Source organism: Musca autumnalis, unplaced genomic scaffold (genome assembly GCF_047663935.1).
Source record: "Musca autumnalis isolate F117 unplaced genomic scaffold, ASM4766393v1 scaffold_4, whole genome shotgun sequence".
NCBI lineage: Eukaryota > Metazoa > Arthropoda > Insecta > Diptera > Muscidae > Musca > Musca autumnalis.
Window position 1 is genome coordinate 163,737,078 of NW_027411977.1, and position 22,019 is coordinate 163,759,096.

The 22,019-nt window shown below is 35.7% G+C and overlaps 2 protein-coding genes across 5 annotated transcripts in view; one reads left to right on the forward strand and one right to left on the reverse strand.

Annotated features, from left to right (window-relative positions):
- Positions 1-22,019, reverse strand: part of LOC141403598 (uncharacterized) — a 261,508-nt gene that overhangs the window by 100,902 nt on the left and 138,587 nt on the right. For 3 of the 4 annotated variants that reach the window (XM_073986264.1, XM_073986266.1, XM_073986267.1), the window contains exon 3: positions 15,483-15,701. The exons of the other annotated variant lie outside the window; for it this stretch is intronic. In XM_073986264.1, coding sequence (XP_073842365.1) covers positions 15,522-15,701 — 180 coding nt within the window. In that variant the 3' untranslated portion in view covers positions 15,483-15,521. Of the gene's footprint in view, positions 1-15,482; positions 15,702-22,019 lie in introns of those variants that run through there. 4 annotated transcript variants of the gene reach the window in all.
- Positions 4,947-11,419, forward strand: LOC141403600 (uncharacterized). Its single transcript, XM_073986270.1, has 2 exons — positions 4,947-10,725; positions 10,786-11,419. Exon 1 carries the CDS (start codon positions 9,227-9,229, stop codon positions 9,632-9,634), a length of 408 nt encoding a protein of 135 aa, XP_073842371.1. The 5' UTR covers positions 4,947-9,226; the 3' UTR covers positions 9,635-10,725; positions 10,786-11,419.

The window sequence follows — 22,019 nt, forward strand, 5'->3', positions numbered from 1 at the left end:
TATCTCAGGTTTAAGGCGTATTTTGGATTGCCAAAGGAGCCGTAGTTTACGTTGTGGAAACGTTAAAGGATGACTTCAAAGAAAGTTACAGATCAACAGGAATACCCCCACTTTTAAAATTGTGCGCAGCGTTGCGATTCTTGGAGGACGGAAGTTTCCAAAAGTCCCATGGCAATGATTTCAACAATTGCATGGCTCAATCTACATTGTCGAGAGTATTGTAGGAAGTTGTCCACTTGATAGAGGACAAATTGTGCCAAAATTGGATCATTTCGAAGTTGACAGAGGAGGAAAAAAGGCAAAATAAAAACCATTTTTATTCAAAAACGAAATTCTCTGGTGTAGTTGGCTATATAGATGGAGGATGTTCGTCATTTGTACTTAAACTGAACCTACTGTATTTGTCACCAAATTCATTTGCAAAAGATTTGCTGCTGTCCGCTCCAAAGGCGATAAATTCACTTATTTTGATGGACCACCACCAGTGTCTTTGAATTTTATTTTATTTTGAGGCATTTTCTTTTTCAACTTTGCTTTAAAGTGAATCCAGACTCTGCCACTCTTCAGGTGTTCGTGTTAGAGGTTCATGGCTGTTTAAACTGTCCGAAATGGACCTCCACGCTTCATCCGCTTCACCAAAACTCCCGAACTCCTCGGGCTAAGTTTGGATTTTCACTCAGTTTATCAATTAATATTTCGAACTGCTGCTTTGTCGTTATTTTCACCATATTGATACACAAATTAATGATGCAAAAAATCAATAATTGTTAACAAAATGTTTATTTTTCCTTTTATTTTACTTCTTGTTTCGTCGAAAATGTTCACTGCAACTGAAAATTTGTGGTTGCTGAAAAATAGCCGCTTCGTCAACTGAGATTCGCAACTTCAGTTGAGAGTTGCCATACGTGGATCAATTTTGACAACTGGGAACGCCACTCAACGATAATTGTTATCGACGATCGACCCCAATATTTTATTTATTATTGTCTTTTTAGGACGAAGGCCATTATTTATGAAGTTTTTAATTAATTAATTAATTGGATTAATCGAGCTAACATGGCCTAAGGAGTTTTGTATTGAAAAATGAATTCTAGCGAAATACCACACACTCAACCATTACGCTACGATCGTTTCGCTTGGTGGTTTAAGCCAGGCTCATCAGGCGTATTTGAATGCTAATGGCTAGAAGACAAAGGCTGATTTTGATAACTTCTATTTATACAAATATTTTTACAAATTTGTAATTATGAAGTATTTATTGAAGTCTTTTTCTTTATCAAGTCACCCTAGTGTCTTGTCTAGGAATCATTTTCTCAATACATACACATATACAATCGAAGGGGGGTTTCCTTCATGAATTGTAATGCCTTCAGTTTTTGAAGTTTTTGGATATCATGACGACTAGTTTGTTGATATGATACATTGGCATCATGTCGACTAGTTTGTTGATATGATACATTGGCAGTGGCTCAGAACGCTGAGATCTCGACAACAATGTCTGTTTGTTGGAGAGGACCCAGGTTCAAACCTCAGCCGGGGCAGCCGGGCTCTGCTGTGAAATTTTTATTTATTATTGTCGTTTTAGGACGAAGGCCATTATTTATGAAGTTTTTAATTAATTAATTGGATTAATCGAGCTAACATGGCCTAAGGAGTTTTGTATTGAAAAATGAATTCTAGCGAAATACCACACACTCAACCATTACGCTACGATCGTTTCGCCTTGTGGTTTAAGCAGGGTTTCGGAGTCGAGGTATTTTTGGGTCGACTCCGACTCCAGACCAATTTTTTTCACGACTCCGGCTCCGACTCCGGGTCGACTCCGAGTGTAAATTCCTATACCGCTAGACATTAATAAAATATGCACAAATTTTTAACTTTTTCGTATATTTGGGCCCATATACGCTAATCTATTTGCAAAACGGAATTAAAAAATATCAATTTTTTAAAAAATTGTGAACTGTCAATATCAACATTTCGATTTTAACTAAAAATGGATAGTTTTTACGCCATTTTTTTAAAGTCTCTAGCTTAAGTACAAACTTTTTATATGTATAATAATCCCACAAAAACATATGAAGATCGGATCATCCGTTTTCGAGCTACATTGGGCACTGCATTCCAAAAAGTCATTTTGATAAAACCGCATTTCAAACTTCGATGTTACATACAAATCAGAATGAACTTTCTCTTTCTAACGCCCATATCTCAGCAAATTTTTGTCCGATCGACTCGAAAATTTTGCATCATAGCCTATTCCACCTGTTCTTTAAAATAAACAAATAAAACACAAATATTCGATTTAGTAAAATTTGTTAGTGGACATAACCCCTTAAAATCGATCGATTTTGATGTCCTTACCAACATTTTAGGAGGAACATTTCTGTAGATTTTTTCATGTAGAAAATCTGATCGTGTGCTTATTTTTCAATTCAAAAACAAAAAGGACTTGGATGGAACTGAGCTAAAAGAAAAAAATAATCTACTAAAGGATTCTTCATTCCATTTATCTGAAAACATTTCATCTCAAAATTATGAAACAATATCGCCAAACAAAGATATACAGGCATGTCACAGATTCCGATCGGAATGGTTTCAATTCCGTAATTTCATTTCGATCGTTTTTGTTTAAGCTTCTTCAGATTCCGATCGATTTTGTAAAATTGGAACACTTCATTATTTAGTTTAAATATGAAATTAAATGTGAATTTGTTAACAAAACAACATTTTTATTATTTCTAAGTGTTTTTAGATTATTTTAAAGTGACAAATTTAAAAAAAAATTAAAAATACAATTCCGTTTGCAAAATCAAAAGTGGTTTCATTCCGAAAAATTCTTCGTTTTTCGTTTTCTGAAGAAGCTAAATACGGAATTAATTCCACTTTCGATCGGAATTCGTTTCTGTGACATGCCTGATAAAGCTACTTATTCAAGCATTATTGAGGGTCAATAAAACAATCTTTACGTCATAACTCAGAAACTTCTGCTATGGGTCCTTTGGAATTCTTAATATATTCAATAGGGGCTTTCATTCCCAAGACATTGACTTCCATTTTATGTCACAGTGTAATCAGTAAGATTTCCCATAGCGACCACAATGTCCTTCATAGGAGTCCAGCAGGTCCTATAATAAAAAACAAGGGTGACATCTAACAAAACACATGATCAGAAGATCAAGAAGATCAGTAGACTTTTGTGAGAAGACCAGTAGATCTTCTGACAGAAGACTTATATAAAATACGTTAAATGTGCAATTATAATTCGATTGTCAAAGAACATTACTTTTGCTTGCAACAAAAATAAAGGATCAACTGTTTCAAAAAATATTCTGGACATAAAATTTGTAATCAAAATATAAATGAATAGACTAGACTTCAAATGACAGTAAATATCCTGTGAATCGTTCTCCGTTTGCTCATACGTCTTTTTAGCTCTCCTTTAAAATAAATAATGATTTCTGAAAAAAATTGGTGTCCCGAATTTAATATTATATTTTTATATTGTAGAAAAAATTGCCCGGAGTCGGAGTCGAGTTATTTTTTTCGACTCAGACTCCGACTCCGACTCCAGCAAAATTGCTCGACTCCGACTCGTAGACTCCGACTCCGAAACCCTGGGTTTAAGCCAGGCTCATCAGGCGTATTTGAATGCTAATGGCTAGAAGACAAAGGCTGATTTTGATAACTTCTATTTATACAAACATTTTTACAAATTTGTAATTATGAAGTATTTATTGAAGTCTTTTTCTTTATCAAGTCACCCTAGTGTCTTGTCTAGGAATCATTTTCTCAATACATACACATATACAATCGAAGGGGGGTTTCCTTCACGAATTGTAATGCCTTCAGTTTTTGAAGTTTTTGGATATCATGTCGACTAGTTTGTTGATATGATACATTGGCTGTGGCTCAGAACGCTGAGATCTCGACAACATTGTCTGTTTGTTGGAGAGGACCCAGGTTCAAACCTCAGCCGGGGCAGCCGGGCTCTGCTGTGAAGTTTTTCTTTATTATTGTCTTTTTAGGACGAAGGCCATTATTTATGAAGTTTTTAATTAATTAATTAATTGGATTAATCGAGCTAACATGGCCTAAGGAGTTTTGTATTGAAAAATGAATTCTAGCGAAATACCACACACTCAACCATTACGCTACGATCGTTTCGCCTGGTGGTTTAAGCCAGGTACATCAGGCGTATTTGAATGCTAATAGCTAGAAGACAAAGGCTGATTTTGATAACTTCTATTTATACAAACATTTTTACAAATTTATAATTATGAAGTATTTATTGAAGTCTTTTTCTTTATCAAGTCACCCTAGTGTCTTGTCTAGGAATCCTTTTCTCAATACATACACATATACAATCGAAGGGGGGTTTCCTTCATGAATTGTAATGCCTTCAGTTTTTGAAGTTTTTGGATATCATGTCGACTAGTTTGTTGATATGATACATTGGCAGTGGCTCAGAACGCTGAGATCTCGACAACATTGTCTGTTTGTTGGAGAGGACCCAGGTTCAAACCTCAGCCGGGCTCTGCTGTGAAGTTTTTATTTATTATTGTCTTTTTAGGACGAATGCCATTATTTATGAAGTTTTTAATTAATTAATTGAAATCCAATTTTTAATTAATTAATTGAAATCCAATTAATTAATTAAAAACTTCATAAATAATGGCCTTCGTCCTAAAAAGACAATAATAAATAAAAACTTCACAGCAGAGCCCGGCTGAGGTTTGAACCTGAGTCCTCTCCAACAAACAGACAATGTTGTCGAGATCTCAGCGTTCTGAGCCACTGCCAATGTATCATATCAACAAACTAGTCGATTGTATATGTGTATGTATTGAGAAAATGATTCCTAGACAAGACACTAGGGTGACTTGATAAAGAAAAAGACTTCAATAAATACATCATAATTACAAATTTGTAAAAACGTTTGTATAAATGGAAGTTATCAAAATCAGCCTTTGTCTTCTAGCCATTAGCATTCAAATACGCCTGATGAGCCTGGCTTAAACCACCAGGCGAAACGATCGTAGCGTAATGGTTGAGTGTGTGGTATTTCGCTAGAATTCATTTTTCAATACAAAACTCCTTAGGCCATGTTAGCTCGATTAATCCAATTAATTAATTAATAACTCAATATTGTTTGAGAAAAAATTCTAATCCTTTTTGTTTTTATTTATTTTCTTTTAATTTCATTGCTACGCAAACACATGATGTTTCTAGTTCGAGCAAAGGAGTGAAGTCGTATCAGACGAATACAAATAAAAATGTTTGCTTTGTTTGTTCTCAAGATCACTGGTTGAAGTCTTGTCCGAAATTTTTGAAGATGAACCAGGAACAACGATTTCTTGCAATAAAACGAAATAATCCTTGTTTAAACTGCTTCAGCAACAATCATAAGTTGAATCAATGTGCAAAGAAGATGAGTTGTTCAAAATGTAATTTAAAGCATCATACTCTTTTGCATAGAGATTCTAAGCAGAGTAATTCAGCTGTGATTACCGATTCTGATGCGCAACCTAGTACTAGTCGACAGGCTGCACAGACCATAACTAATACTGAGTCCAGGGTGCAGAATTTCTGATCTTAACCCTACGATCCATAACCACCTGGACGAACGGGAGTCCATAACCAGGGTACCCGGGTACCCAAGTGAAGTCTTTTCGTTTACATTCAAATAAAATAATATTTATATGTACAAATTATTAAAATCGCTTAGTTTTTACATCTCTACTGTACAAATTTCATGTTTGTTAGATAAAATTGGTTTCTATGAGCATTTTCTAGGCTAGAAAGGCTCACAAAAAAAGGACTGGTTTTGTGTTTTTATGTAGAAAATGTTGGGTTTTTTTATTTGTGTACCCGGGTACCCTGGTCATGTACCCCCGTATACATAAACTTTAAAGTCATTTTTTAGTTAATATATTTAACCAAATTTGATTAACTTTTTTCCAGTCTCTAAGTTTAGCCGAAATATCTGATGATCCGGAGTTTCATGTTGATACCTTCAATAATAAAGGTACAGCAGCACATTAAAGTTCAAAAAGTACCCGGGTACCTGGTTATGGACCCCCGGATACAAAAACTTTAAACTAATTTTTTAGTTAATATATTTAACCAAATTTGATAAACTTTTATCCAGTCTCTAAGTTTAGCCGAAATCTCTGATGATCCAGAGTTTCATGTTGATATCTTCAATAATAAAGGAATAGCAGCACTTTAAAGTTCAAAAAAGTACCCGGGTACCTGGTTATGGATCGTAGGGTTAATGATGCATTAGCGGGATCTACTGAAAAGCAATGTACGTTTTTGTTGAAATCGCCCCATAGTGATAGTTTTGAAGTCCAAGCTTCTAGTTTAGTTTTGCCGAAATTGACTGGGAAACTGCCTAGTTACACTCTGGACATTCCAGATATTTATTCGTTGGGCATTGCGCCTTTAGCTGATCCCAAATTTGCAAAGAGTGACCAGGTCGACATTCTATTGGGTGGAGATATTTATCCACAGATTTTGTTGGGTGGCGTGCAACAAAATGTGCTAGGGTCGCTTTTGGCTCAAGAGACTATTTTCGGTTGGGTTCTGACAGGTCCGATTGCTAGCGCGAACACGGGGTCATTTACGACCTGTGTCCCTTTTTGTACGGCAGTCGAAATGGACAAATTGTTAGAGAAATTTTGGAAGAAAAAAAGAATATTGTGAGGATGTATACCAAAAGACCACGAGAAGATTGTCAGATGGTCGTTATTTGGTTTCCTTGCCTTTTAAGCCTCAGTATGAGAATGGAAAGCGTCTAGGTCTGTCAAGAATGAGATCTTGTAGACAGATTTTTCGAAACGAATCAGCATTGTGCAAGAAACCGGAATTCAAAGTTATATACGATAACGTGTTGGAAGAGTATGAGTCTTTGGGTTATATGACTGAGGTGACACAAGATGATGAAGGCTCCAGTTCTTTTTATCTGCCACATCATGCTGTCATTAAACCTGAAAGTTCTTCAACCAAGGTTAGAGTGGTTTTTAATGCCTCCACAGTAAGTCCACTACAGGTTTGAATGATACTCTATATCCGGGTCCGATTTTTCAAAACGACTTGATGTTATTGATAATTCGTTGGCGTTTTTATCGTTATGTCTTCAATGGTGATGTTGAGAAAATGTATCGCCAGATTTGATTAAATGAGGATCAGACAAGGTTTCAAAGATTGGTTTTTCGTACGGATCCTAAAGCCTCTTTAAAGAATTTTAAATTGAAGACAGTCACGTTTGGTGTAAATTGTGCACCTTTTTTGGCCATTAGAACTTTGCTTCAGTTAGCGTCAGATGTTGAAAAGGACTTGCCTTTAGCGGCCAAAATTTTTCGTCGAATGATGCCCTAGCAGGTGCTCATGAATTAGAAGTAGCAATAGAAGCTAGGGATCAATTGGTTTGTGCTCTATCTTCTGCTGGCTTTTCTATGATTACTTCTAACGAAGAGCAAATTTTGCAAGGGTTACCACCAGAATTTTACAAAAAGGGAAGTTTTGTCTATTATTGCCAGTTTGTTTGATCCCACAGGTTGGGTAGGCCCTGTGATCGTCGTGGCAAAAATGTTGATGCAAGAGATCTGGAGTAAAGGAATTGGATGGGATGAAGTAGTGCCCGCGAAAATACTCCATAAGTGGGAGCAATTCGTTGCTGACTATCTTTCGTTGAACAATATTAAAATCCCTAGATTGGTTGGTTTTCAACCTAGCGCTCAAGTTGAAATTCATGGTTTTTCAGACGCTTCTGAGAAAGCTTATGGGGCTTGTGTTTATGTGAGGGTTGCATCTGATGAAGGATCAGTGCAAACTCATTTGTTGTTGGCAAAATCAAGATTGGCTCCTTTGAAAGTTGTTTCGATGCCTAGGTTGGAACTATGGGATCTGTAAGAACAGATTTGTGTCTTGATGAGAAGAACACTAAATTTTATTGTTGGTCTGATTCTATGGTCGTTCTCGCTTGGCTACAAAAACCACCAAGTTCATGGAACACCTTTGTTGCTAACAGAGTGTCGAAAATTGTTGATAAGGTTGGAAAACACAATTGGAGGCATGTTCGATCGGAATTTAATCCTGCAGACCTGATCAGTAGAGGTATTCGACCTCAAACTCTTGTAGATGTGCCGCTTTGGTGGTATGGACCCTCATGACTTAAAGATTCGAGTAGCCAGTGGGAAGGAGACATTGGTCATTTCGATACGCAGGAAGAGGGGAGAAAGGTTAAAGAATTCCCTACTTTTATCAAAGGTTATGAGGATATTCTGCACCAATTTTCATCGTATGCAAAAGCTTTGCGTCTTATGTCGTATGTGTTCCGTTTTGTTGATCGACTCTAGGGGGAAAAACGTTTTTCCAAACAATTGATTGGTTCCGAAGAGATCCAAAGGACAAAAGAACGTTTAGTAATGATTGCTCAACAGGTTCACTACATTGATGAGTATCATTCCTTATCGAATGACAAAGAACTTTCTTCGAAAAGTAGTTTACTTAGCTTAAATCCCTTTATTGATTCAAAGGGTTTAATGCGCGTTGGCCAAATGCTACGGAGTTGCCTCCTAGCGAAATGCATCCACTTATTTTGCCTTATAATTGTAAAATGTCACGGCTGCTTATTAATTTTATTCACCAAGTGACTTTGCATGGCAGTAATCAACTGATGCTTCGGGTTCTAAGAACAGAATTTTGGATAACGAGAGCAAAGAATTTAATTCGATGGCCTATTGGTCGGTGCCGTAATTGTACCATAATGGCCAAACAGACTCGAAGTCAACTGATGGCCTCATTGCCGCTTTCTAGGACTATACTATACTAGACCTTTCACTCGAACTGGGGTGGATTTTGCTGGCCCCTATGATATAAAGAATTATACATGTCGAGCTTGTTTAATTACCAAAGGGTATGTGTGCCTTTTTGTGTGTTTTGCCACACGTGCCATCCATCTAGAAGCGGTAAGCGACTTATCGTCAGCTACTTTTTTGGCAGCTTTTTCCCGTTTTGGGTCCCGTCGAGGTTGTCCAAATTCCAATTCAACGAGGGGTATGAATTGGAATTTTAACCCAGCAGGTGCATCACATATGGGTGGTTTAAATCATTTAAACATCACTTCAGGAGGAGAGCAGCGAATTTGAAGTATACGTTTGAAGAGTTTTCGACGCTTTTAGCTCGAGTAGAGGCATGTTTAAATTCGAGGCCTTTGTGTCCTATGTCCGATGATGTCTCTTCTCTTGATGTGTTGACTCCTGGTAATTTTTTGATAGGCGGGCCCATATTGTCACCACCGGAACCCGAAATACACGAGGCTCCTGAATCAATTCTCAACAGATGGCAAAGGGTTAAGGCTTTAAACCAACGCTTATGTTTACGTTGGAAGGAAGAATATTTGAAGGAGCTTACTAAACGTAACAAATGGAAAAATCCAGACGACAATGTTAAAGTCAATGATATGGTAGTCGTCAAAGAAGATAATATTCCACCTAATGAATGGAGGTTAGGTGGTATTGTTAAAGTGTTGCCAGGCGTCGATCAGCTTGTGCGCGTTGCAGAGGTCAAGACTGAACGTGGTCTTATAACTAGGCCGGTAGTTAAATTGGTCGTGTTACCCTCCAACTAGATTTTTTTTCATTTATTTTAGAATCATGGTTAAAGCTAAAAAAGTACAATGCCGAAAATCGTGTGAGCAAGAAACGGATTATTTGTCGCGTTTGTCTCAACGATCATCCACTTCGTTTTTGTAAGAAATTTTTGAGCATGGAGTACGCTAAGAGGATGAAGATGGTGTCCATTTACCAACATTGTGCCGATTGTCAGGGACACGACCACACATAGCGCACAAGCACAAGTAAAGGAGAGTGCAAAAAAATGTGGAGATACGCACCACACTTTGCTTCACAAACCTGGACCCCGTTGGTCTAAACAGATAGTGAAGAAAGGCGCTGATGAGAAAGGACCTAGTTCGTCCAAATCTCAACCGAAGAAAGATTTTTCGGATAAGCCAGAACCATCGGATAACGGACCTAGCTCGTCCAAAAATGCGTCTCAGAAGGGACCCAGTTCGTCCCAAGCTTCTAAGCAAAAGGGACCCAGTTCGTCCCACGCTTTTAAGCATACATCGTCCACCAAATCATCGAAGGATTCCTCCAATGTAATGGTTCCGTACAATGGTCGGAAGAGTAAATCGTATAGGCGAAAGGAAACGTCGACAGAATTGATCCCTACTTACAGTCTGCGGGAGACGATATTGTTGAAAGCAACAGCAGTGGTCAAGATCATCTGTGGGGATCGGTATATCCACGAACGTGCCGTGCTCGACCCCAGTATCGAGAGTTCGATTGTTGCCGAGTCTTTGGTGCAAAGAATGGGCCAAAGGGTTGTTCGAGTCGGGAACAAGACCAGATGCCTTCTTCAACTTAGAGGAAATTTCGGGATGTCGACTGCCGTGGAAACTTATGGGAAAGTTCGTCGCAACCATGTAGTGGTTACTCTTAAGAAGTCGGGGATGTACGCATTGTGGAAGAGTTCCCGGGACTGCAGCTAGCCAACGAGCATTTTCATACATCGGCGCCAGTTCACATAACCTTAGGTGGTGATTTGTATTCGAAGATCATTCGGAATGGTGTTAGCGGAGGTGCTTTTGGAAAACCTTTGGCGCAATTCACTATTTTCGGATACGTTATATCCGGGACATATACCCCTTAGATTTCCGTAAGGCAGAATGTATATTTGCTTTAACCATGATGCACATTATGTATTACTCTTTTGCAGCCTGTGTCCCATTGGATTTTGTTGTTAAATTTAACAGAGCCTTGGATTTTGCTGTTGGATTTAACAAAGTTTTTATTGCTGTTTTAATTACTTTATATTATTGATGAATGAATTTATCATTACTTTTTTTAATTGAATTTTTATGGTTTCAAAACTGAATTAAAATGAAACCAATGTGCATAATTTGCACTTTTATTAGTAACCCACTAATGCTCCTTATTATTTTTTTGTTTCTTTTTTTATTTTTTGATATCTTTCCATGAGTTTCGAGTTCTGTTCGGGACTGTCTGGCTCCGAAAGACTGAAAGGTGGCCGGGATGTTCACGTTCGTGAAGGATCGAAGTTTGGAATCCCTATCGGTTGTGTCAAACCATCACATCAAGGGTTGATCTGGCCACTCTGTCTGAAGCGTGGGATATTTTTCACTGGTTGCTAAGATGGCGCACTCGTTGGAATTTGATGGAGCGAATATTTAGCTTTTTCATTGTTTTTTAAGTTCGGAGAACAGGTCCGAATAGCGCAGTCGAATAAATTGTATTTATTTCTTTATTAAATCGAATTCGACACATTTACTCTTTTTTTTTAATACAATAAAAAAATAAAGTGTTTTTTTGATTCGCATACTGCGGGAAAATAAGTGTTTTTTTATTTCTCTTTAAAAGTGCCTGCTTTTCGCAGTCGTTGGTTCCAGTTGTGCTCCACCGGTGTTTTTATTTTGTTGGTTTTGGGATTTGCCCTCAGTTTTGTTTCGGAACAAAACAATTGGAGTAGGTCAAATATATTTAATATATTTAAGCTATTTTATATAATATTAAATTGAACATTATACTGTAGTATACAGCCTTAAGGTCGAAAGACTGGGCATATGTAAATTGAAAATAAGTAAAAAAATAAATAAATAAAAATTCACCTCGAAATCCAACCTGCTAAAATTTTTCCTTTTTGCTGATATTCCCAAAGAGTACAGTAAGAAGTAATCCATAACAAATTTATTTTAGAGAAATTTAACATGTTAGGAGTAGATATGAACACATTTGGTACCAAAAATTAGACTTTCATTTCTTTAATTTTGACCATTTACGACATAATCACACTGTTTGTTGTACAGTATCGGGTGTTTTCTCTTGGGATCTGCAATTTTGTTGTGCGGCACGTTGTTTGTTAGCTGCACTTTGTCTAATCGAAATCTAGGTGTCGATTACGCATTGCCACTAAACTTGAGTTGCGTTGTCAATTGTCAGCACAACTGAGATAAAATGTTGTATTATTGGTGTCAACCCAACTGCGTTGTCGATAAACCTGTTATCGATCAGTGTTTTTTCAAACTTGTGAATTCTATTAAATCCAAAAGGCACAATTCGCAAAAAAAACCATTTTAAAATGATAAGTTGAGTGAAATTATTTTTTGATGATGAAGAAAATGTACAAGACATGACATCTATTAGAAGAAATTTGAGGGACAAGTCGAATCCATTGGAATTGCCACTTGCATTATAAGTTGAAGCTCATGTTGGAAAGATCTGTATAATCAGTAAATTATTTTAGGTTTATGTCCAATTTACATTAGCAACTTTTTCGTCATTTAGAGCAGTTTCGTCATTTATTTGCTAAAACAGGCAACATTTTGCGTCATTTACCATACAAAAATAAATGACGATAACTACGTCATTTATTCTAAACAACGCACGAAAACACCATACTGTTATACGCAACCCTGCTTTTTCGTCATAAACTACCAAAAATGCAACTATTTTATGATGTCTTTGTTTGTTTGTGTGTGTTGTAGAAAAACAAAAATACTCAAACGATGACAAAGTGAAAATAAATGGTTAAAAAACTTGCAAAAAATATGTTTTTTTGTTTTTGAAATTAATTTAAGTTATTTGATACACATTTGTGTTGTGAAATTCCTATTTTACAGAATAAATATATTGTGTGCGGGTGCGTGTGTTTGTGTTATTGTATAAGTGTGTATGTGCGATTGTGTGCGTAAGCAAATGACGCAAAAAAAACAGATGTAAATACACTTCATTTGATTCTATGATTTCGTAAAACGAAATCATTTAATATGCATATGTAAATTGGACTTTAAGGCGTATTTTCGATTAAAAAGGATGTCGTAGTTTACATTGTGGAAGCGTTAAAGAATGACTTCAAAGTTACAGATCAACAGCAATACCCCCACTTTTAAAAGCGTGCGCTGCGTTGAGATTTTCTTCAGAGGGAAGTTTCCAAAGGTCCCAAGGCAAATGATTACAATTGCATGGCTTAATCTGCATTGTCGAGCGTATTGAAGGAAGTTGTTCAATTGATAGAGGACAAATTGTGCGAAAAATTGGATCGTTTCGAAATTTTCGGAGGTGGAAAGAAGACAAAACAAAAATCATTTTTATTCAAAAACGAAATTCCCTGGTGTTGTCGGCTGTATAGATGGAACCCATGTGCACATTGGATTTGCACTCAATTTATCAATTAATATTTCAAACTGATGTTTTATTGTTATTTTCACCATATTTTTGATACAAAAAATTAATTAATCATGCAAATAATCAACAATTGTTATGAAAATATTTTTTCCTTTCATTCGCTGCAACTGAAAATAACTGGTTGCTGCAAAATAGCCGGTTCATCAACTGAGATTCGCAACTTCAGTTGAAGGTTTTTGACAACTCACAACTCCACTCAACGATAATTGCTATCGATAATCCACCCCCTAGTCGCGGAGATATTCATAAATTGTTCTAATATCTAAAGTGAACTCAACGGTTTCTAATGTTTTGTCCGGCGTACAGAAATAAGGCCCCATGAAATAACACCCCAAATTGAAAATTAAAATATGCCCCAACATGTATATGGAAAACAACAACAAAACTTTTGGGGCCATTTCCGTTTGGGGTGTTATTTCATGGGAGCTTATTTCTGTAGGCCTTTTGTCCCAAGTATTACTTTTTTCGTTGTCTATCACGTTTCTGTTAACCCGTTCCACCTGAACATTGGTTTTAGGGAAAAACGCAGCCACCTCCTGAAATATTCATCTATGGATTTCACTGCATTGTTTTTTATATGAGGAAAGTTTTTTTTACGCCAAGATGTTCCATAATATCATGATATTTGTGAAAAGCAAGAAATTCCAACTGAATCGGGACAACAAAAAGCAATTTACCGGTCTTTAATCTTTTGAGAAGGACGTATTTTCTCAGTTCACAAGATCAATGGTCTGTATTTTTGCTTAAATCTTAACGACTTCGAAATCTCTTGTAAAACAAAATTGTATACATGAAGTTAAAACTAGAAGTTTCTTTCAATAATTCAAATGTTTCTAATTCTAACTTTTCAAAATAAATCTTTTGTCTTTCCTGGTTAAATCGTAACGTGGCTTGTCTGAAACAGGAGCACAAACCATGACAACTTTGCATAGACCTAATTTGTATTGGAGAATTCCTCATAGCTACTAAGTAGTATTCATCACTCTGCATGCTCTGCTTGTGCTTGTGAGTGTGACTCTCATTTATTGGAGAATATTAGACACTTAAAGAGTTCGGTTTTCGCTAAAAAAGCCATAATTTCAAAAAGCTGAAAAGCCAATTGATAATTCCCTTCCCCGGATGAAATCATGATATTGGTAGCGATCAGTAAAACTTTGTAACACTGTCAGTTCGTTTTGAAAAACATTACTCTCTGTCACAGAATGTAATGATGAAGTTTAAGCCATTGGGATAATACTCCAGACTTAAAACCAATCAATATTTATTACAATTAAAAAACTTCTCATGAGAGGGAGTTTTTAACAAATCCAATGCATGTTAGATGAAAATCATTTGATCGGCGGTTTTGGAGTGGTGGGCATTCAAGGTTCAAATGATATGCCGAATTTGACATTCTGCAGTAATCGCATATTGGTGCTGGTTCTCTTTTAAGTACGTAGGTGTGTATGGGTTACCTTGCAATGGGTTAGTCTTAAGCGTGTATAACATATTTTTGAAGAATATTTGTGGTTGACGGCATGACCAATGGTTTTCGTTTAGGGTTGATATTTCTATAAATATGTCTGTGTTCATCCCAAAACTTATCGACTCTTTCTTTAATAAGCTGATTTGCATATTTAATTGAATTCTTGTTTATAGATGGAATAAATGTATACTTAGGAAATCGCAGAGAAATGCTTTTGGCAGCCGTGTTTGCAACTTCATTGCCTCTTATGGCAACATGGCTTTGTATCCACATAAGTTTATTTTTTGATCTATTATTACAAAATTCTTGGATATGTGTAAATATTAAATTTTTATTCCAAAAATTTGTACATGCAGTATATACCCGTACGGATCGGCCGTGAGTACAGATGAGTGTTTTGGAATGTTGGATTTTGCATGCCCCCATAGCTTTTAATACGGCTTCTGCATCCAATGTCCATGGTGGATGTATAAATTCAGAATTTATTTAAACGTTCATTTCAGACCATGTCAACTTATTATAAATTTCTTCAAATATATCATTTCACCTTTAACTTTGCTAATAATGATCATTGACCTGTCTGAGATTTTAAATTCTATCAAAACGAAATTAATATTATACCTAAATACCTAAATTGTTAATATTCTCTTTAATTAATTTGGTATATAGATATTTTGTATTAATTTAGTCTGCAAGGATTTCGTAATCTGTAGGCTTAAAAAATAAAACGAAATTTACAAAACATGTTACAGTGTTATTTAATTTTTATTAAGCCACATTATTATTTAAGCGGGTAATAAATCAAAATCATCGCTAACATGAACTATGGGAACATGTTCGCTGTCAATTTGATGTTGTTTCTCAAGGTCGATGAGTTCATATTTTTTAAGTGCTATTTCCCAATCCATTAGTTGAACCGCATGTAGACTTTCTGCTTCATTGTGATGTCGAAGAACCATGGATTCCTGCAAGTAAAGAATACATTAAAAAATAATTAGATATATTTTTGTGATGGTCGTAAAGAAATATATTTTACACACGACAGATGCATTGTTTTTGAAACTATATTTTATTTTTTGTTTTTTATTTATTACTAGCGGACCCGACAAACTTCTTCTCGCACTTTGTTAGGTACAGAACACAACTGTAAATCAGGACTAAGATATATTTTTTTAAACAAATAACATGTTTTGCGATGTTAATAAAATTATTTGGTATGACAGTTGAAGCAAAATAATATCATAACACTCCTATTCGTTGCATAATCGATGGTTTTCTGCAATTCTTGTTTTCACCACTAAATCGGGACTAAGATATATTTTTTAAACAAATAACACGTTTTGCGATGTAAATAAAATTATTTGGTATCACAGCTGAAGCAAAATATCATAACGCTCCTATTCGTTTCATAATCGATGGTTTTTCTGCAATTCTTGTTTTCACCACTGAACACGATATTTCACTCAAGCAATTGAATACGAAGGAAGAAATTTGAATTTAATGCTGAATATAGTGCATATTAAAATTTGCGTTTGAATCAATTAACCTATTTTGAGCAGAGTGTACAAATTATTTGTACATGATTTAGTAATGGTTGTGCTGTTGGGGAACTTCGTGTAATATTGGAAAATATTTTAATCAGTCAGTTTTCCAGCAGCAACATTTTCTATTAATATGTTCGACCATAAAATATTTAAGTAAAATGGGCAAAAAAAAATCTGTGGATTTTAGATATGTAGAGCATAAGAGATAGCTGTTTATGTGAACGGCTGGGGTGCATTGATAATAAAGGCATCGCCCAAGTGATAATGCACTCAGCAAGGGAAGAGATTCTTGTAGTGATAAGTGCATGGAATAAGAGAAGATAGGCTAAGAATTATTTTGTAACTTAGTTCTTAAGATTCATTTTAACATTAATAAAATTAGAATAGAATTTACAACCCAACGAGACGGTTGTAGTTTTATTACTCAAACACAGAGGGATCTGATCGTTTTCAGGTAACCACCTTCGTCTATTTGTTCTGACTTCTCTGTTTAACGTGATCTCTCCAATTCTACTTGCATTGCAAATTCGGAATTAGACGCAATGGCTCTGGTAACACGGACAAATGCGGTAATTGAAGTTTGACTGAGACTGTACAATCCAGTACTTGGTACATTGAACCCTGTTAGTCGATGGTCAGACTAGCAAGGTTTCATGAAACCAATTTCGTTAAAGTTTCTTTTCAAATTTCGTTAATGTCCACACACGTTAACGTGAAATTTAAGATCTTTGCGTGTCCTCTTTATTTTATCATTCGCGTTTGTTGTGTTTCTCATACCAATAAAAACAAAAAAAGATATAAATAAACCAAAAAACCCAAAAAACAACACAAAATAATTAACATTAATAATTAAATTAATATTAATAGTTAAATTTTCACTATTTCATTAATTAAATGTTATTATTAAATATATTTATGTTTGTTTTGTTGTTGACGTTTGCTTGAGAAAATAAAAATGAAAGAAAATTGAAGAAAAAAATCTTTGCACGAAGAACAAGAAGAGGCAACACAACAAACACAGAAAACCATGTACATGGGTTTCACTACTTCATACCCCTCGCCTATAAACTTGACGTCGCCATGTTGAAATCGTGCTAGTCTGACCATCGACTTAGCAGAGCTATTCTATGAGTTGCCGTTCTTTGTGTGTTTCGAATGTCTTGTCACACTAACACGCGAATGTTGTCGATTACTTGGTTACCCTATATAAATAACATAGTCAAATTATGTTGTGATAATAAGTATTTACAATCGAATTTATTAAAAACAATAATGTTAAACTTTGCTATGGAAGTTGTGGCATATGTAATTGAAATAACTAATATTAAATTTCTCAGTGTATTAAATATCACAACAGTAACTAGCTGTCATTTTGGCAACCCTAAAATTTTCTAGTTTTTGACGTTTATATTATTGATCTTTCTCTTATTTGTTCTACCTTCAAAGTAAGCACATGTGAATTGAATTTATGTAATTATTAATAAAGGAATAAATAAAAACTGTTCAAATTCATCATCCCGTGAAGTTCAATTATAAAAGGTTATGGGCGAAAAAGAGCAACACGGAATACCCCAGTTTAACGGCAAAGGGTACGATGATTGGCAGTTTCGCATCAAAATTCATTTGGATTCTCTCGATTTGTTGAATGTTCTAACCGGCAATCTTCCAGACGGAGATCCTGAAAGGGCGGAGTTCCTAAAGAAGGATAAGAAGGCGAAGGACAAAATTGTGAGCTTCCTTCATGCAGATTGTATAAGTTTTGTTCGTGAGAAGGAGACGGCGAAACAAATGTGGGATAGTTTAAATTCAGTTTTTGCCAAGAAATCTGTTGTGGACCAGCTATTGATTAGGAAAAAGCTTGCTAAAATGAAGATAACCGAAAGTGCTTCGGTGGTAAGTCATTTAGCCGAATTCGAAAATCTCATAAGACAGTTGAAGTTGAAAAGATGGAGGAAAGTGATGTGTTGGCCCAATTATTTTTGACGTTGCCTGAAAAATTTGTTCCACTTGTTACAGCTTTGTAGAATGTAGAAGGAGATAAATTAACATTTAATATGACTAAAGAAAGGCTTATAAACGAAGAATCAAAATTTTGTGACAGAAATGAGGATGTTCAGCTTCAATCAACAGCCCTTTCTAGCAAAAAGTTTCCGAAGAGAAAACGTTTCAATGGTAAGTGTTTTAAATGCGGAAAATTTGGCCACCAAGCTAAAAGCTGTTGGCAGAAGGATGCACGATCTGCAGAGAGTAAGGCGGTGTCATTCATGGCTTACAAAAATTCAACAACGGCAAGAACATGTGCAAATCAAATCAAGTTCAAGTTAGACTCCGGTGCAAGTGACCACTTGGTGAGAAAGAAATCGTGTTTTGCAACAATGGAAGATTTGGTGAAACAGATTGGTAATATAGAAGGAACTAGTGACAAGGGATTCGAGATAACCGTAAAAGATGTATTATATGCTCCTGAGTTGCGAGACAATTTATTGTCAGTGAGAAAACTAACCAGTTGTGGCCTGAATGTGAAATTTTTAAACAACCGTGCGATGATATTAAAAGGAACGGAAATAGTTGCAGTGGCAAACATGCAGTATGGTCTGTATGAAGTTGTGTTTAACCTTCCTATGAAGAATGCTTTAGCCTGTGATAAGAATGATTATAATTTATGGCATAGACGACTCGGTCATTGCGGCAACTCAGGAATGGATGTGTTGATTAAGGATGGTATGATATAATGTGCGTCAAGAAAAGGGGCAAAGGATTTGTGTGAGATATGTATCGAAGCTAAGCATTGCAGAAGTCCTTTTAATGGCACTAGGACACGGGCAACTCGGCTACTTCAAAGAATACACTCGGATGTATGCGGTCCTATCTCGCCAGTTGCTTGGGATGGCTCGAAATATTTCGTGACGTTTATTGACGACTTCAGTAATTTTGCTGTAATCTACTGTATGAAGAAAAAGTCAGATGTGTTCGAGAAATTTAAAGAGTACGAGGCTCTAGTTAAATCCATGTTCCCTAACGGAAAAATTTCTACATTAACAATCGATCAAGGAAGAGAATATTTGTCGAAAGATCAAATTTTGTGGTACAGAGTTAAAGGAATTCAAGTAGAAACAACAGTGGCGTATACACCTCAACAAAACGGTGTTTCCGAAAGATTCAATCGAACAATATCAGAAAAAATCAGAGCAATGTTATTTGAATCTGGAGCACCAAAATACTTGTGGAGTGAACCGGCGTATGCAGCGGTATATACAATAAATCGTATCCCATTAAGTGCAGTAAACAACGCCAGCAGAATTATGGTACGGAGAAAAACCTAACTTATCGAAGATAAAAATTTTTGGATGCGCGGCATATACCTGGGTACGAAAAATTCAAAGGACAAAGCTGGATCCAAGAAGTAAAAAGACTGTGTTAATCGGATATGCACCAAATGGGTACCGCTTATGGGATATTAAGTCAATGAAAATCATTCTAGCCCGAGATGCGAAGTTTAACGAAAATAGTTTTCCGTTCAAGTGTGTTGAAGAGGAGATATCAAAACCGAAAATAATATGCAGCAGCCACGAGCAAGAGGGGGAAGTCGAAGATGTTGTCATGTCTAAAAATTCTCAAGAAAATACAGCTGAAGAAATGGCGAATGGTATTGAACAAGAAAATGTCAGCGATTCGGAGAATTCGAGTAGTTCCTCCTTTAATGGTTTTGAAGAACAACCCGTAGAAAATAAAAGAAGTACGCGAACGAGAAGACGTCCAGAAAGATTACTTGATTATATCAATGGATTTGAAGCAGACGCTTGTACGAATGATGTTCCTAGTAGTTATGAGGATATACCCGAAAGAAAAGATGTCGGGAAATGGATAAAAGCTATAGAGGTAGAGCTACTGTCGATGCAAGAAAATCATGTGTGGGATATAGTTCCAAGACCAAAAGATATAAAATTGTTAAAATCCAAGTGGGTGTTTAAAATCAAAACTGATAACCTGGGAAATCCGTCTAAATATAAGGCCAGGCTTGTTGCCAGAGGTTTTCAACAAAAGTATGGGGTCGATTATTATGAAACATATGCTCCAGTGGCAAAATTTACAACGATAAGGGCAGTACTGGCTGTTGGTATCAAGAGACAATATCATTTCCATCATCTTGATGTTAAGACAGCATTTTTGCATGGAGACCTAAGCGAAGATATTTTTATGGAAATTCCGCAAGGTGTGGAGAAACAAGAAGGTTTTGTATGTAAGGATGTATGGACTGAAACAGTCGCCCAAATGTTGGAATGAAAAATTTAATGATTTCATTGTATCTCTTGAATTCGTCAGATCAAAACATGATTACTGCTTATATACCAATATTGAATTGAAGAATAAAATCATTATAATTCTTTATTTTGACGATATGTTGTTAGTTGGCAATAATTTGGAGAGTATTCAAAACTTAAAGGTGAGGCTTTCAGAAAAATTTAAAATGACAGATTAAGGCCCGTTGAAAATTGTCCTTGGAATGAAAATCAAATTGGATAATGGTTCTTTGTACATTTCTCAGAAGGATAACATTGACAACCTTTTGCTGAAGTTTGGAATGAGCGAATGTAACAGTGTAAAAACGCCTATTGAGAAAGGGCTACAATTAAATAGAAACGAATCTGATTCTTGCACTGATAAACCATATCGAGAACTTGTAGGAAGCCTGATGTACATAATGTTATGCTCAAGACCAGATATCTGTTTTACCGTCGGTTACCTGAGTCGCAACAGACAATTGCAATGTCGTCATCTGAGGCAGAATATATTGCACTGAGTCTAGCAACATCAGAAGCAATATGGCTACGAGGATTAGATCTTGGAGAAAATAATAATGTAACAGTTAAGATTTATGAAGACAACAGAGGTTGCATTGGGATGTCAAGAAATTTGAAGAGCAAACGTGCAAAACACATAGATATAAAACATCATTTTTTGAGAGATCATGTTAGAAATGGAACAATTAGTATAGAACCAATCAACACTCAGGATCAATAAGCAGATGTTTTTACCAAATCCCTAGATGCTGGACGTTTTTCAAAATTGCGTGGCGAAATTGGACTGCTCGATTGAGAACGGGTGTTGTGATAATAAGTATTTGCAATCGAATTTATTAAAAACAATAATGTTAAACTAGGCTATGGAAGTTGTTGCAATGTAATTGAAATAACTAATATTAAATTTCTCATTGTATTAAATATAACAACAGTAACTAGCTGTCATTTTGGCAACCCTAACATTTTCTAGTTTTTGACGTTTATATTATTGATCTCTCTCTTATTTGTTCTACCTTCAAAGTAAGCACATGTGAATTGAATTTATGTAAATATTAATAAAGGAATAAATAAAAGCTGTTCAAATTCATCATCCCGTGAAGTTCAATTATAAAAAATTAATATCACAAACTAATTAACGTTTAATAAGTATTTACAGTTTTAGATCATTTGCTACTCAAGTAAAGACGTGTTTATTTCGCATTAGCAAGTACAGTAACAAAAAACCACACACATTTATTCTTTTTCTTCAAAATAAAACAACAACATTAAACGGTCTCGCGCAGACTCCGTTACTCATGGTTCTAACATGAGTAAAAAGACTAAAACGTCTAATTCTCCGAGAGGAGAAAATCAGAATTATTTTCACCCGCTTCAAACGGTTGATGATGAGAATGAAGATACCAATGCAGGTGACGAAATTGTTATCGATAACGATACT

Coding starts and splice junctions, on each gene's coding strand:
- LOC141403600 (XM_073986270.1), top strand. CDS start 9,227: ATGTCCGATGATGTCTCTTCTCTTGATGTGTTGACTCCTGGTAATTTT.